The sequence below is a fragment of the Neovison vison genome, chromosome 5 (genome assembly GCF_020171115.1).
Source record: "Neovison vison isolate M4711 chromosome 5, ASM_NN_V1, whole genome shotgun sequence".
NCBI classification, from domain to species: Eukaryota; Metazoa; Chordata; class Mammalia; order Carnivora; family Mustelidae; genus Neogale; species Neogale vison.
The window spans coordinates 27,508,762-27,523,159 of record NC_058095.1 but is presented as its reverse complement, the minus strand read 5'-3'; the positions used below and the strand labels follow the sequence as shown (position 1 = coordinate 27,523,159).

Here is a 14,398-nt window from a genome sequence, read left to right as displayed (position 1 = left end):
GCATAAAGTCTATTTCAAAGTCTGATTTAAGTATAGCTACCTCTGCTCTATTTTTGGTTTCACTTGCATGTACTCTTTTTTTCTATCCCTTCACTTTGAGCCTATGTGCATCCTTAAAGCTGATATGAGTCTCTTGTTTAGGCAGCATAGTTGGGTCTTGTTTTTCATCCATCCATCCATCCATCCACTCTATGCATTTTTTTAAAAGATTTTATTTATTTATTTGACAGACAGAGATCACAAGTGGGCAGAGAGGCAGGCAGAGAGAGAGGAAGGGAAGCAGGCTCCCTGCAGAGCAGAGAGCCCGATGCAGGGCTCAATCCCAGGAACCCGGGATCATGACCTGAGCTGAAGGCAGAGGCTTTAACCCACTGAGCCACCCAGGTGCCCCCACTCTATGCATTTTGATGGAGAATTTAATCCATATACATTTGGAGTGATTATCAATAGGGAAAAATTTAATAATATCATCTTGTTAATGATTTTCTGACTGTTCCATAGTTCCTTTTTTCTTTCTTCCCCTTTTACTGACTTCCCTTGTGAATTGATGATTTTCCATAGTGGTATGCCTTTATGCATCTATTGTAGGTTTTTGCTTTGTGGTTACCATGAAATATCAATTATAATAATTATTTTAAGTGGATTTCAATTTAATTTCAACTACATACAAAAGCTCTACCTTTTTACCCTCCCATTTTGTTTTTGATGCCAAAACTTCCATCTTTTTATACTGTATATCCATTAGCAAATATTGTAACTATAGTTATTTTTAATACTTCTGTCGTTTAATCTTAATACTAGAATTAACTGATTAATACACTACCATATTACAGTATTGAAGCATTCTGAATTTGACATTATAGTTATATTTATCAGTATGTTTTATATTTTAATGTTAATAATTGGTGTCCCTTTGTGCCAACTTGAAGAATTTCATATTTCTTGTAAGGCAGCTTTTATTTGTCTGGGAAAGACTTTGTCTCTCCTTCATTTCTGAGGAGAATTTTGCCAGATAAGATTACTTTAAATATATCACCCTCACTTTCTCCTGGCCTGTGAGGTTTCTGGTAAGAAATACATTGATAGTCTTATAGGGTTCCCTCGTAAGTGACATACTTCTTTTCCATTGCCGCTTTCAAGATTTATCATTATCTTTGGCTTTTTTTTTTAAAATAAGATTTCATTTATTTATTTGACAAACAGAGGGAGATCACAAGTAGGCAGAGAACCAGGCAGAGAGAGAGGGGGAAGCAGACTCCTCACCGAGCAGAGAACCTGACGCGGGACTCGATCCCAGGACCCTGAGATCATCACCTGACCTGAAGGCAGAGGTCTAACTCACTGAGCCACCCAGGTGCCCTTGTCTTTGGTTTTTGACAGTTTTATTACAATGTGTCCTGGGGAAGATGTCTTTGGGTTGAATTTGTTTTCAGACCTATGAACTTCATGAACTTGGATGTGCAACTACCTCCACAGATTTGGGACGTTCTCAGACATATTTTTTAAAACAAGCTTTCTGCTCCTCTCTCCCTCTCCTTAGACTCTTATAATACATAGTTTATCTTAATGGTGTCCCATCAATCCCATAGGCTTTCTTCATTCTCCTTCATTTTTTCCCTTTCCTTTTCTCTGACTGGATCATTTCAAATGATCTGTGTTCCCACTGAGTATTTACCCCCCAAAGTGAAAATGCTGATTGGAAAAGATATATACACCTGTGTGTTTATTGCAGCATTATTTACAATAACAAGGAGGTGAAAGTAACCCAAGTGTCAATCAGTAGATGAATGGGTAAAGAAGATGTCACACACACACACACACACACACACACTGAAATATTACTCAGCCATAAAAAAACAATGAGATATTGCCATTTGTGACAACACAGATGGACCCAGAGAGCATGCTAAATGAGGTAAGTCAGAGAAAGACAGATATCATATGATTTTACTTATATATAGAAACTAAAAACAAAATAAAACAAACAAAAAGCAAAAACAAACTCATAAATATGGAGAACAAAAATTCTCTCTCATAGGAGAGAGAATTAAGGGATGGGCAAAATGGGTGAAGGGAGATGAAGACACAGGCTTCCAGCTATGGAATGAATAAGTCACAGGGATAAAAGTACAGCATAAGGAGTATAGTCAATGGTATTATAATAGCATTGTATGGTGACAGATGATAGCTACACCTGTGGTGAGCACAGCATAGTGTATAGACTTGTCAAATCACTACATTGTATATCAACTATACTTCAATATTAATAATAATAAATCATCTGTGTTCAGATTCACTGATTCTTCTGCTTTGTTTAGTCTGCTATTGAAGCTCTTTGTTGAATTCTTTATTTCAGTCCTTGTATTCTCCAGCTCTAAAATTTCTGGCATCCTTTTTGTGTTTTTCTCTTTGTGGGACTTATCATTTCATTCTATTTTTTTTTAATTTTCCTTATTTCATCAAACTGTTTATCTGTTTTCTCTTGAAGCATTCTGAGCATCTTTAAAATAATTATTTTGAATTATTTCTTAGGTAATTTGTGAATCTCTACTTCTTTGGGGTCTATTACTGGAAGTTTACTATGTTCCTTTAGTGGTGTCATGTTTCCTTGATTCTTTGTGATCCCTGTCACTTTTGTAGGTGTTTGTGCATTTGAAGAAGAGTCAGCTCTTCCAGACCTACAGAATGACTTTGGTAAGGAATGACCTTCAACTGTAGTTGGGGGCATGCTGGAACATGCTGTGACCCTTGGTCTAGTGTTACAGGATGCCAAGTGTGAAGGTATGTAGTGCCTGTAGATGGGGAAGGGTGGAGGTGACATGGTGTCTCATTGGCTCAGGAAGCTATGATCCATGAAATCAACAACTGCATGATCCTTGGTGACAGCTATAGGCAGTGCACAATGGCTGCAAGGACTGTTGGATTATTTTTTTTAGGATTTATTTTATTTTATTTTAGAGAGAGAGCGCGCACATAAACAGGGGGAGGGGCAGAGGGAAAGGGAAAGAATTCTAAAGCAGACTCCTTACTAAGCACAGAGCCAGACACAGGCTTGATCCCAGGACACCAAGGTCATGACCTGAGCCAAAATCAAGAATCAGACCCTTAACCAACTGAACCACCATGGCATCCCAGGACTGTTGGATTCTTTAAGAGAACCTCTAGTCTACTGGCTAGGGACCATGCCAGACAGTGATAGTGGCCATAGCCAGACAGTGTGTACGCAGTTGGCTATGGGGCCAGTTGAGGAGGCTGGCTGCAGGGACGAGTTGCTAACAGATGTGTACCGGTGAAGTCTAGGGCCTTCAGCAGGGGCTGGGGACAACTGCAGGAAAACAGGCAGCTGCAATGGCTCTGGCTGTCACTGTGTACATGTGTGACTGTAGGGGCTAGCTGTAGGCACATGTTTGGCAGGGGAGGCCAGTGATGGGAGTTGGAGCTGGTGTCTTGCAGGTGTACAATTGTAAGGTACAATTGTACAAGTGAGTGGAGCTGTGCAGACCAATGACAGGGGTTAGGGTTCAATCCAGATCCACCAATAGCTCTCTAGACCTTGGCTGTTGGCATATACCTGTAGGGCTGCAGTAGCTTGCTGTGGTGTATGCATAGTTGAAGAGGCTGATAACTGGGGTCAAGCCAGCAGCATGCAGGTAAAAAACTGTAGGAATGTCCTGCCATTCTCAGCAGTCATCGCTCTCTTACCCTGGCTTTTCTTTCCTAGCCTTACCTTTAAGTATTCATCAGCAAGGGTTTATCTTTATCTTTTTTTTTTTTCTTCTTCTAGAAGATATTCTTATTGGGTGAGCTCCACTAACATCCTCCTGCAAATGCATCTTTCTGTCAGTACTCAGGGGTTTAAGAATCATGAAATCTAGCTAAATGACATTTCTGATCTTCTATTAGTCTGACAAATCAGAATCGTGCATGATTTCTCTCTTATACTGGGAAACCCCTTCCTCAAGAATAACTGGCTACCCTGTCATATATGACTGACAGTCTTGCCAATCAAGATGCCAAATGCTGCAATTCACCAATTTATAAATCTATTGGGAATGCATATAAAGGTCTCTTAACAGATTCACAAAATTCTGTCTCATAGCTGATAATCTAAGTAGAATGACTCTAGAATTTCATGGGTGGGAGAGTGAGGTGTGCAGAACGCTATGCACTTTGAGTAATTGAAATGCAAGTTAGTACTGTTCAGACTGGACAGTGCTTCTGTCATTTTCCAAAGGACTTGATTCTGCACAACCTCCTACCAATGCACCATAATATATTTCAGTGTCATTAAGATTCTTACTGGAAATGTCTATAGACTACTGAATAGGTATATTAAACGTGTTAACACCTCCAAATGCAAACTCTTACCATTCCTCCAACCTGTTTGTTCTCTCTTTTCCTTATTTCATTAAATGGCATCATCATCCATTAAGCCTTATAAATAATGAAAAAAAAACACTCCTTGAACCTCAACTATTTCTCTTTCACTCTTTAGATCCAATTTTGCCCCCAGTCGTGATCATCATATCTGTTTTACTTTAGGTTCCCACAGAATAGACCCTGATCCAAGGAGTTGAGTGCAAGTTCATCTGGGAGGCGGTTCCAGGAAACAAAGGTAATGGAAAAATGAAGGATGCCTGTATTATTGGGCAGATTGCACTGTAGGCAATTGAGGCTCTATCCCATTGGGGAAGTCTGGGAGACAGAAATGTTCCACCTATGGGACTCTATGCAACTTCCTATCCATTACTGACTGAGGGCTTCTCCTGTAAGATACCAACTCCCAAGCCCTTCTTGCCTTTCCCCACATTTGGACTGGCAGGAAATGCTCAGAATTCCAGGCACTTGCGGTCAGAAACCATGCACATATACTGAAAAGTGAAGCTGAAGGGGTATGGTTAGGGTATTGGCAGTGTCTAGCAGAACCTAGACTAGAGTGAGGGCCATTTACTGCAGATGCAACATTTCAGGTACAAAATTTACCTTCATGCTCTCTTTCCCCAGTGTTTCATAGTTCTAGTCTTTACTGGCGGAGGTAACTTTTTAAAGACACCAACTTGATCACATCTATACTGTGCTTAAAAAGCACAGAGTAAAGTCCAAACTCCTTGATTCCGCATGATTAAACTTTACAGATGGAAAAGTGACCTTTTCAGCCATATCTGCCATTTTCTTTTATATAAGTACGCTCTGCTCGATCAGTGTTTCACTTTTTGAACTTGCATACCCTACTGTGTATTGCTCCTTCTGCCTCAAATACTCTTCCCCCGCTCCTTTACACAAAAATGTCTTATTAGCCTGTTAAGATCCAGTTTAGAAATCTGTCTTTCTGTGAACTTCCTTGACCTCCCTGGGAAAAGTAATTGCTTACCCCTCGGTGTTCCTTAGCATCTTACATGCATGTCTTCATTGGCACTTTGCAGATTAAATTGCCTCTGTTTATCCCTTTTTCCATCACTAAACTAGGAACTCTTCAAAGGAAGTTTTCTTGTCTCCCCAAGCAGGTCTTACTCATCTTTTCAACCCTGATGTCTGCCTGCATAAACAAGGCCCCCAATAAAGGTTTATTGCATTGGATTTATCTGGGTGCATCCAAACAAAATGGATTTTAAGAGAAATGGAAGGGAGCTTCTTAGCAGTTTCAAAAGATGGACACCATAAGCAAAGAAAGCAGTCTGTGAGCATGTACAATTGGGACCTACCAAAGGAATCTATTTTATATTATTTATTGTTCATGAATTGCTTCAAAAAAGGCTTCAAGGCAGCTATTCTAACGTGTTGGAATCTGTTGTCTCCAAAGGCAGTAATTTTGGTTTATTCAACTAGAACATGTGCTGTGTTGATAAAAAGAAATGCAAATACTCTAGCACCGTATAAAGATACCATTTCAAATTAAGTAATCCCTAGACTGTAACTGCCCTAGAGGTATAGACCACGGATATAAAATTTACTTTTTGCATAGCACTTTGCCTAAATATACACAAATTCTCAAATGATTTTTGGCACAGCAGTGATTTTGATAATTTGTGGCTGAATCTATAGTCATTTTCAGTGAAGTAAAGATCTGATAATTATCCACTTTAACTCCTTAATATGAATAAATAGGATAAAACCACATTCTTCTCAGAACTCCTCATTCAAAAAAGAAGTGCTCTGTAGTGAGAATTGGGTAGCCATCAAAGTTTCATTCCACCTCATCTGAACTGTTATTTCAAAAATTATTGAGGATGATAATGTTTTAAAAAATTCACTTGCATTACTGTTGCTGGTGTGTGTGTGTGTGTGTGTTTCTTTTTAAAATGATAATGGTTGTGATTATTAATGTTGAGTTTTTCTGTCTCCTTAGCACTAGCTTAGCACTAATCTAGTTTTGGCCAGTAACAACAGCAGTAACAGTAGCAGAGTTTGAAAAGTTTAGCAGTTGAGAACTTACCATTCAATAGAATGGTGGGATGCATTGGGGGTTGGGGGTGATTTTGGTCTTCTCTAGTGCTTTTTGTTGTTTATTACTATTTTCTTTCTTTCTTTTTTGTTATTAATATTGGTCTGGTAATACTTTTCCCTACTTTTTGATGATAATTTTCAGTGGCCCAGATGAGTGAGTCAGCATCTCAAGAGGAACACAAACCTGCTCAGGTACGTGGCAAACGTAGGTTTCTAAACACTTAACTATGAGAAGATTTGAGAGTCAACGTTCTTGAGAAAATTGAGATGCAATATCATATTTTATCATTTAATTATTTCTCTTTCTAGTTGAAGTATTCTGTATCAGGTTGTGACAAAAGTGCTGGAAAAAAGGGGGTCAGGAGTGCCAGGGTGGCTCAGTTTATTAGGCATCTGAACTCTTCATCTCAGGTCAGTCTAGATCTCAGGGTCATGAGTTCAAGCCCCTGGTTGGACTCCATGCTGGGCATGTAGTCTACTTAAGAAAAAGGGGTGTGAGAGGGGTCAAATAATAGTTGGGTCACAGTAATCTTCTAGTTTTGGCATTTATAACAAGTCTGTTTGAATTTGTTAATACAACTACTTTGTATGATTTTATTTGGTATGATATTTGTCCATTACATAATTTTTTTTTACATAAAAATCTTGGTATATTAGAGTATAAGCTGTTAGTTTTATCTTTAGCTTCTTTTGGATACCACTTACTGGCACTGTTTCCATTTCAGGAAAATGGAAAAGAAGACAAAGAAGGGTTAGAGGAAGCAACTGAAATAAAAGAGCCTACTGAGGTAGAGTATTCATGAATAATCAGATGTTAATACTGGAGAGTAAACTGGACAAATTAATTTTCTTATGAAGAAGGAAAAGAAAATGTGTGGGTATTCAAAAAGATAAAATGGCAAATGGAAAAGAGCAAACCCATGTTAATCATTAAGATGACTCATTTGAGGGGCGCCTGGGTGGCTCAGTGGGTTAAGCCTCTGCCTTCAACTCAGGTCATGATCTCAGGGTCCTGGTATTGAGTCCCACATTGGGCTCTCTGCTCAGCAGGGAGCCTCCCTCCCCCTCTCTCTCTGCCTGCCTCTCTGCCTGCTTGTGATCCCTCTCTCTGTCAAATAACTAAATAAAATCCTAAAAAAAAAAAAAATGACTCATTTGAGTCAGTTGCAGGAAGCTTCCATGGACAGGTAAATTATTTGTGAAAAGCTATTATAAATTATAGGTAAATAAAGGGTTCTTTCTAAAACAGAACTATTATCCTGAGTACAATAACCACCCACTTTTAGGGTAACTTCACTATTTGTTCTGAAACTGTAATTTCCATATTAATATTTTAAGTAGCTTTGTGTTTATTTGACTACAAGAGTTCAATGAGGAAGAACATTCTAGAGAAAAGGAGAGGCAATTAAAAATATGATTCACCATTAAGTTCACCAATATGAGTCTTAAGAATATTCTATTATCATCCTTTTAAAACTATGTCAGCATGAAAACAAAACAAACAAAACTACATCAGCATGAGCACAAAAAAGCTATTTTGCCATCATTTATCCATAAAACTAAGCTTTAATTCTTCAGTTAAGATAAAATCTTTTTCTTTCCCCCACAAACATAGAAAGTGATTCTAATAGTAAAACAGTAGCATTTTCAAAATTTCACTGTACGGTGGTTTCAAATTAGTTTTTAGAAAGTATTGTGGAGCTTACACAATACTTTGAGGATTAATGTACATCTGGAATAATATTCTTAGCATATCACTTTGTTAGCCACAGGCAGTTGGGATGACATGTTGAGCCAATGCATTTTATCTTGTTGATGCAGTAAGACTGTGATTACTCCTTTGCTTCTAATACACAGCATTAAAGTCTAGAAAAATGAACCAGGTATGTTTGGTAATTCCTACAAGGCACTTATCTGCATTCTTTAACTGGGAGAGTTGATCCAACTTTGAGGAAAAGTAACTCATTTTGAAATCGATGATTGTTTTCTCCTTTCAGAGTTCACAGAGTGAACCAGGCAGCTCTGCTTTAGACACCAAGAGCAATGTGGCAGAAGCAGCAGCAGAAGAAAAATCCCAAGGTAGAGAACCAGCCTTTCCCCAACACAATGGAATTTAATACAATTATATTTTCATCAGGGATACATTTCTTAAGATTTTGCCTTTAAAAAAAATATAATCTCAGGGGTACTTTAAATACAATTTGGGAAATAGTTTAAAAATGTATTCCCCTCACCATCTATTAATACCTCTGAGGCCACTTTATTCATCTCATGCTTAAAGAGAAAATTTAGTCGAGAGCTGACTGACATACTCATTAATGCAAATGTAAAATGAAGAACACAAGTGATTTGGTGGGTTTATTGTCTTTTTGGTTCTCCTTTTTACCTCTGTACTTGGCCACACATTTATTCTGACTTCTAGCCCCACCCTTAACCCAAATCCCACATAATTATGCACACTGGAAATTTATAGGATCAAAGACAAAAACCAAGTGAGAAAGACATTCATCCCTTTCACTATAGTTCTTCTAACTTCAGATACTTAGTGAAATCCTGTGCAATAAAAATTCTTGACACTATTTGACAGACACTATTTTAATTAATTGAAATTTGCTTCTGTTTTGTTTAAAGCATTAAGTGTGTAGGATGTACTAGGCTGTGAAAGATTGAATTACAATAATAATTATTAGATAATAGTTATTAAAGCATTTTCTAAACTATAAATTGCTATATAGATACTACTTGAAACTTTTAGGTGCTTCTTTTTCTCCAAAGGGTTTTCTGTCTCTTAAACCGATTAAAAACAATTATTTACTATTTTTCTTATTAACATGTATTATACTATGTACACCTTAAGAACCAAACTTTCCAACATTTATTCTGTTTTTATTGTAAACTTGTAATATTTTTGTAGCTTGTATTATACTAACTTGTAAAAAGTTTCTTGGAAAGTCCCTCTCCACCTGCCTCTCCTCCCAGCCCCAGTTTCTTGATTTTATTTTTTCCTCCTCCCACCCTCCACCACCATTACCACTACGTATACTTTACCTTAATCATTTCAGCCAGGTTTTTTTTTAAAGTTTATTTATTTATTTATAACATTCATTACTTATTTATTTATATTTCATTTATATATTTATTTTAATTTATTGGTTATTAATTATTACATTAATTATATATTGATAATTATTTTAAAATTTATTTATTTATTTAATCTCTAACACACAAGGTGGGGCTTGAACTTATGGCCCTGAGATCAAGAGTCGCATGGTCTTCTGACTGAGCCAGCCCAGTCAATGCCCTTCAGCAATGTTTCTAAACAAACTCTTTAATTTTAAACATGTCAAACAGAATTGTTATAAATTTAACTAGGTTTTCACTTTAATCCGGTTGTGACAAAATCTGCACATGCAAAACTTCACACATGTATTTTATCATGTAATTGATTGCCTCTCCAGAAAACTTATCAGTCAAGAGTTTGTGGTATATACTGTTCTTCAACTTCCAATTTCTGTTGTTGCTTTTCAATGTATGGTAAAGGAAAATGTATTTTGTTTAAGTCTATTCATTCCAGTATATGATATATACTGAAAACATTGCAGTTGCTTATTGCAATATCACTTGGCATACAATGTGCTTATTTATTCAGTGACCAGTCACTATTAAGCCTAGTATTTTAAATCTCTCATTGTGTGTGTGTGTGTGCGTGTGCGTGTGTGTGTGTGTGTGTGTGTGTAAGAAGTGGGAGTAGGTGTCGCCTGAGTGTCTCAGTCAGTTAAGCATCTGCCTTCGGCTCAGGTCACGGTCCCAGGGCCGTGAGATCAAGCCCCACATTGGGCTCTTGGCTCAGCAGTGAGCCCGCTTCTCTCCCTCTGCCACTATGCCTACTTGTGCTCTTTCTCTGTCAAATAAATAAATAAATCTTTAAAAAATAAAGAAGTGAGAATAGGAACTGTTAATGCAATTTCAAAATACCAAAGGAAGTGTCTTTATTCTTGTTATGTACTTGTCAAAATTAAAATGATGTTGTCTTGTCTGGCAACTCTCAGAATGCACTCAAATACATATCTTTGCTAAGAAAATATTGTGTTTAAGTGTACATGTGAATTCCTCATTTCTTTACCTAGTTATTATACTATTCAGGGTATGAGTTTAACTTATATTTTGAGAAGTCGTTTTTTGAAAATATGTTTGCTCAAGATGCCTAGCTGGCTCAGTCAGTAGAACATGGGACTTTTGATCTTGGGGATTTAAGTTCAAGCCCCATGTTGGGTGTAGAGATTACTTAAAAATCAAATATTTAAAAGGAAATAAAATATGTTTGCTAGACTCTGTTCTTATTTCATGACCCTAAGATCAACAGTTTTGTAGGAAAATGCATTTTCCTATAGCTATTGAATCTTAATTCTAATAGTATTTAAGAGTGCTTCTTTTCCTCCTTTATAGTCATTCTACCTTCTGTACAAATGTTAAGAATCAAGCCAGCTGAGTTTCAGACAGGGCTTGTATTTAAGAAGAACATCACACATTTAGTTGAATAGCCCTGCTGGGTCAATTTGAACCAGTTTAATCAGCAGCCAGTCCCACTAATGTTATAAGCTCTTTTGTAAAGAAAGAATCTGCTAAAGCTTATTATAATGTGGATAATAATTCATTCCTATACATGTCCTTAAATAGGTTTGTATGGAGGCCATACCCAGCAGGGAGCCATGAACTAAGTGCAAGAAATGATAAAAGTCACTTTTAAGGCTGAACCTTTCAAAATATGAATATGGAATTCTTTTCTGTCCCTACTTATTTAGTTGAAAGCATTTATGCCCAAAGTACCTGAAGAAGTCTTTATATTTTAGAAGGTAGATTAATATAGGAGTGAAGGTATACATGTTGGGGAAGAATTTGAAAGGCTCTTAATGCTATGAAGAGTTTAGGAAGGTAATCCTGAGAAAGAATTCCAGTGCTTAGTATAGTGCCTGCCACAAAAATGAGGCATTATTATTATTGAGTGAATATATAACAAATCAATCAATCTGTAAAAGGTTTAGGAATGTCTAAGCATAGACCTGCTAAGAAATCCAGTACCTGTCTGAAACTATATTCAACTGAACCCCAGAATTAATTTACCCTTGGGCAGTGCTGTAATTTATGATCCTTGAACTCAGAGGTCACTCAATCAAAAGATAGCTATAGATAGGCTTGCTTAGAATCCTGATTTGTTAACCCTACTATTGCTGTGCCTCCTTTTCTTTTCTTGGTTTTTTGGCTTTAAGAGAGAAGTATTTGGGGTCATCTGGGCTGCTCAGTCATTAGGCATCTGCCTTCAGCTTAGGTCATGATCCTGGGGTTCTGGGATCGAGCCCCAGATTGGTCTCCCTGTTCAGCAAGAAGCTGCTTCTTCCTCTCCTGGTCCCCCTGCTTGTGCCCTCTCTCTCTCTCCTTCTGACAAATAAATAAATAAATTTTAAAAAAGATAGAAGTATTTGCCTAGAGTTGTAACAAAATACACATCTTCCACTCTGCATATCAGTGCAAACACTAGGGTTATTGGTTAGCAACCTATCATAGCCAAGCACACTAACGAAGCACCAGTAGTCTACAGCAAGATAGAGAATGTCCTAGTTCATGTGTGGGTGCACATATGAACCATGGCAGATGGGTAGATATTAAGTTACTCTATATCTGTAGCACTACCTTTAAAGCAAGAGAGGATTCTCTTTGGGTTATGCTGGAGAGGGTGAAAGCAAAGAGAGTAACTTAGAACCTGCAAAGTTTAGGGACGCCTGGGTGGCTCAGGTCATGATCCCAGCGTCCTGGGATCGAGTCCCACATTGGGCTTCTTGCTCAGCAGGGAGCCTGCTTCTCCCTCTGCCTCTGTCTGCCTCTCTGTCTGCCTGTGCTGGCTCACTCTCTCTCCCTTTATCCCTGACAAATAAATAAATTTAAAAAATCTAAAAAAAAAAAACCTGCAAAGTTTAAATAACTCTTTCACACTTATGTATTTTTTTTTTACTTTTTCTTAAAGATTTTATTTATTCATTTGAGAGAGAGAGAGTGAGAGAAAGCATGAGAGGGAAGAAGGTCAGTGGGAGAAGCAGACTCCCCATGGAGCTGGGAACCTGATGCAGGACTTGATCTTGGGACACTGGGATCATGACCTGAGCCAAAGGCAGTTGCTCTACCAACTCAGCCACCCAGGCGCCCCACACTTACTTAAAACAAGAACAAAATCATTTCATATTAATCAGCATTGTGATGAACCAGAGTGGAAACATCCCCTCCCCTCAAAAATGTGGCTAATTTGTTGGCAAATTGAACTGAGAGGTAAGGGAAAGCATTATACTACCCTCCTTACTGCCCCCATATTGGAATAAGAGAATTAGCCAAAGAGGAAATAAATACTTGGGAGGAGGTTCATAAATATTATTCACTATTGGACATAAGACATTCTTTAGATGAAATATTGGCTTTTCAAGCATTTCCTTATACACTACTTAATTTTTTCCTGGGCAGAAAGGTGGATACTATCTAGGTAGGATATAAAATTATTCTTTTTTTCCAATTTATTTATTTTCAGAAAAACAGTATTCATTATTTTTTCACCACACCCAGTGCTCCATGCAAGCCGTGCCCTCTATAATACCCACCACCTGGTACCCCAACCTCCCACCCCCCCCACTTCAAACCCCTCAGATTGTTTTTCAGAGTCCATAGTCTCTCATGGTTCATCTCCCCTTCCAATTTACCCGAAAGAGCATTCTCAATAAGGTAGGGGAATTTTTAAATAAATAAATAAAAACAAATTTTAAAATATTTGTGGGTAACTCCCCACCAAAAATGAGAGAATGAATAAATACATTGCAATGCAGTCATATGATGAAGTACTGTCAAGCAGTGAAAAATGAATGAACTTGTTATAACTGCATTAAAAATAATAAATTCATAGGTAGGAATAAACCTAACCAAAGAGGTGCAAGACCTGTACTCTGAAACTATAAAACGCTGATGAAAGAAATTGTAGATGACACAAAGAAATATAAAGACATTCCATGCTCATGGAGTAGAGGAACAAATATTGTTAAAATGTCTTTACTACCCAAAACAACCTATACATTCAATGCAATCCCTCTCACGATACCAACTGCATTTTTCACAGACCTAGAACAAACAATCCTAAAATTATTATGGAAACATAGAGGAGCCCAGATAGCCAAAGCAATTTTGAAAAGAAAAGCAAAGCTGGAGGCATCACAATTCCAGACTTGGTTATATTACAAAGCTGTAGCAATCCTAAGAGTATGGTACTGACACAAAAATAGACACATAGATCAATGAAACAGAAAATCCAGAAATAAACCCACAATTACATGGTCAATGTTTGACAAAGCAGGAAAGAATATCCAGTGGGAAGAAATATCTTCAACAAATCGTGTTAGGAAAACTGGACAGCAACATGCAAAAGAATGAAAATGAACTATGTTCTTATACCATGCACAAAAAAAAACTCAAAATGGATGAAAGACCTAAATGTGAGATGTGAAACCATAAAAATCCTAGAAGAGAGCACAGGCAGTAACTTCTCTGACATTGGCTGTAGCAGCATCTTTCTAGATAATGTCTCCCAAAGCAAGGGAAACAAAAGAAAAAAATAAACTCTTGAAACTACATCAAAATAAAAACTTCAGCACAACTAAGGAAATAATTAATAACTAAGAGGCAACCTACAGAATGGAAGAAGATATTTGCAAATGACATATCCAATAAAGGGTTAGTATCCAAAATATATAAAGAACTTATAAAACTCAATACCTAAATCCAAATATTCCAGTTAGAAAATGGGCAGAAGACATGAGCAAACATTCCTCCAAAGAAGACATCCAGGTGGCCAAAAGACCCACGAAAAGATGCTCAAACATCACTCATCATCTGGGAGATGCAAATCAAAACTACAATGAGATAT

General features: G+C 37.4%; 1 protein-coding gene across 1 annotated transcript in view; it reads left to right on the top strand.

Moving 5' to 3' along the window:
* EFCAB5 (EF-hand calcium binding domain 5) overlaps positions 1–14,398 on the top strand; it is a 175,546-nt gene that overhangs the window by 15,743 nt on the left and 145,405 nt on the right. The window contains exons 2-6 of the mRNA XM_044248235.1: positions 2,641–2,694; positions 4,543–4,615; positions 6,587–6,636; positions 7,170–7,232; positions 8,442–8,523. Coding sequence (XP_044104170.1) covers positions 6,595–6,636; positions 7,170–7,232; positions 8,442–8,523 — 187 coding nt within the window. The 5' untranslated portion in view covers positions 2,641–2,694; positions 4,543–4,615; positions 6,587–6,594. The remainder of the gene's footprint in view (positions 1–2,640; positions 2,695–4,542; positions 4,616–6,586; positions 6,637–7,169; positions 7,233–8,441; positions 8,524–14,398) is intronic.